The sequence below is a fragment of the Aplysia californica genome, unplaced genomic scaffold (genome assembly GCF_000002075.1).
Source record: "Aplysia californica isolate F4 #8 unplaced genomic scaffold, AplCal3.0 scaffold00051, whole genome shotgun sequence".
In the NCBI taxonomy this organism is placed as follows: Eukaryota; Metazoa; Mollusca; class Gastropoda; order Aplysiida; family Aplysiidae; genus Aplysia; species Aplysia californica.
In genome coordinates this window covers 957,461-960,696 of record NW_004797321.1, presented here as the reverse complement: position 1 = coordinate 960,696, position 3,236 = coordinate 957,461, and the positions used below count along the sequence as shown (strand labels likewise).

At 42.8% G+C, this 3,236-nt stretch overlaps 1 protein-coding gene across 1 annotated transcript; it reads right to left on the bottom strand.

The window, feature by feature from the left end:
- Nucleotides 1-1,880: 1,880 nt before the first annotated feature.
- Nucleotides 1,881-3,022, bottom strand: LOC106011077 (the record flags this gene model as incomplete). The annotated part of the gene is given in 1 exon segment (XM_013079425.2): nucleotides 1,881-3,022. A coding segment is annotated over 1 exon segment (1,050 nt), but the record flags the coding sequence as incomplete, so codon positions are not given.
- Between the last annotated feature and the right edge of the window lie 214 nt (nucleotides 3,023-3,236).

Genomic DNA, 3,236 nt, shown 5'->3' with positions numbered 1-3,236 from the left:
AGAGAGAGAGAGAGAGAGAGAGAGAGAGAGAGAGAGAGAAAGAGAGAGAGAGAGAGAGAGATGGAGAAGGGAGGGAGTAAGACAAAATCACATAAAAGAATCAATTAAAATCCTTCCTGATAAAATTCCTCAACTGTATTTACGCCGGTCGACAGAAGAACAATATTTATTAGATCTTTGCTCAGGTCCTAGAAGACAAAAAATAGTTGACATGTTAAGACTCTAAGATGACACTTTTTAATGCTCTTCAAGCACAATCGGTGCCCCCGGGATCGCTCAACTAAAACACTGGCGAGGGTTACTAACTATCAAATCTAAATTGCTTGCAGGTTATGAAGACTTGGGTTTGAGGTCATTTGAAATCATGAGTAGATTCTTGCTAAAGATGTTTCACATAACCACTTCCTCCTCCTCCTGCTGCTCTCTCTCTCTTCTTCTCTCTCTCTCTCTCTCTCTCTCTCTCTCTCTCTCTCTCTCTCTCTCTCTCTCTCTTTCTCTTCCTCTCTCTTTGACATAGACATACTCAGATGGAGACAGTGTAATCGAAATGAGACAAAAACAGATAAAAATGGGCCCACACGCGAAAAGATTTCCTATAAAAGGAATATAATAAAATGTATCACGACACGGTGGAGTTGGACGCTTGTCAATTGTAAGGTATGTGGAGGTATTGGAATCATCTTAAAGCAACTTTCATTAAATTTTTTCTTCTTTCATTGAATATTATATACTTCTCTAGCTTGAACTGAATACAAGATATTTGCGATTGAAGGAGGCAGGGTTGCCTGTTTTCAGAGGTAAAATTAGCCAGTAAAGGGCCGGCAAAGATTGATGGCTTCCAAAGCTTGAGAGACTAGGGGAACTGAAAATTTACATTTTGGTGCCCTTAATCAACGTTTTTCGGTAAAATTCATACATGTGAATTTTTAAGTGGACTTACAAGATTTTGTGTAAGAAAACAAACATTTTGACAAGCGACTAATTTCCCCACGATGCCTCACATATTCTAAATAACTTTTCTGTAGTATCACTGAGTTGTGAGGGAAAATAAATCACATTTATGTTCATGTGCCAAAATAATCGATCTAATATCTATTCCTACTTTGGGTAAAACAATATTATACCTCATAAATCTAAGGAAATCAAAATAGTCTCGGGATTCTTTAATAGCAAATCTAAACTAAAATGTGAATATAAAACAAAAAGAACGCAGAAAAGAGCAGACGTGGCTATATACAATTGTCCATTTGATTTCAAATTTGTCTGTCTTGATCTAGTTTTCCGTGGCCAGGAGTTGAAGCTACAATCATGCAATGATTCGATTATAGCGAAATAAAAAGTCGAAGGAAAATGGATCACTCACATAGGCCATGAGCTTATTTATTTTGCGGTAGGGTTGCAGCACCCTACCTCCAAAATCTTCTAAATATGGTCACTTGGGGCGTAAAACATTAAAACCATTGACCTGAAAATTAACCAGTAATGTTTCAGCCATCGCCCGAAAAACAGTCTCATCATCTTATAGTGTTATAGGCGGTACCCACTGGAGGATCGGTTCGATTTGGTTCTTTTACGTTTCAGGCGGTTTCAGTGCACAACATAAATAGACCCCGCCTCAAACCGATCGCCCGACTCGTGACCTTGAAAACAAACATGTTTGTTCTGAAAGGCCATTGACGGTTTCGTTCGGTTTGTGCCATGATGGCAGCTTTTCTCCCTCCATGGAGGAAAATAGTTTTCAGTAAGCCTATTAGGCACTTGCAACACAATTTGGTCATATTAGTGCCGAATATCAACGGTGTTACAAGAGAGTAACAAACATAACAAAAGGAGAGATAAAGACGGTATTTGTTTGACAGGAAAGGAGCAAACCACACCAGAGCACCCACTAACTACCCATGAGGAAAATCTGGCTAGCCCCGACGACCATACCAAACCGAACCGAACAGATCTTGCCAATTGGCACCGGGTATTACATAAATGGCACACGATAAGCATTTCCGCTTTTATTACAGTCTTTCCTGAAACCATCACTGTGGGTTGCCAGAGGGTAGAGTGCCCACCATGCGGCCTGCGACTCTGCAGGCCACCCCCCGACTAAACACACAGGCGCCCCGCTACTCCCGTGACACGTAGAAGCTGTGTAGGTATATCTGATCCGTTCGAGCGTCTCGTTATCGCCCTGCTCCTCCTTGTCCGTCCATGCCCCTATGGACACTTTCTTGCTGCAGCCGTGAGGGTGAGAGGTCACAAAAGCCAAAGAAGATTCCGTCCTAGCGTGCTTTTGGGTAATCCTGTTGACGTAACCGGGGTACATGAGGAGAGCGTCGTTCAATTTCTTAAGAAGGTCAAGGTCGTGAGTTGGGCAATATAGAACGCACATGTCTTTGTACTTACTTTTATAGCCGACTGAATGTCCACTTAGAGTGACTACTTGGTCTGCCCGGGTTGTGTCCTCATCGTAGAAGAGAGCTACTCCAGAATGCTTCACTTCTGATTGGTCGAATAGAACGTGTGTTGACGTCACAATTGTTACTTTCCCCCATATCTGTGCCGGATTGGTGGAATTTCTGCACACGTGACATGGACAAGGTCCATCGTAGTTGAGTAAGCTTACATCGCTGTTTGAACCTTTTGCATCAGTCTTGCCCCTCTCTCGGCTCCCTCTTCTCGCCCATCGTTCAGATGGAATATACACCGAGTCCACCCGTCCAGTGCCCACCCGCGAAACTTTCTTTCCTGCAGAGTTCGCAAATGGATACGGTTTGGAGCTCCCTGGGAAGAGTTTTGGTCGTTCTGTGCTGATGTAATAAACCCTCAACCTCACTGTGAGAAAAGCTTGGGGCTCAATGGTTCGGAATATGTCTTCGTCGTCTTGGAAGGGTCCCGGGAGATGTGCTTTGCTGAACTTAGAGATCTGGATGAATCCGTCATGTTTCGGGTCTTTCTGGCATCGCCAATATCCTTTGTACAAGTCTACTTCTGGTGTATCAGAACCGCAAACCTCCATCTCGAAAGTTCCTGGAGGGGTCAAAGTTAACATTTTTGTGTTACTTGATAGAACCGGCGATAGTGGCGTATAAGGTGTACAATTAATCTTTAAAGACTCGGATGGAATGAAGGAAAGGAAGAAAAAAAAAAGGCACAAACGTGAAAGATAGGAAACAGGAAGAAGATGGAAATGAGTAGAGAAAGGACAGGAGACAGAGAAACAAAGAGAAAAAGTGAGAGAAGGG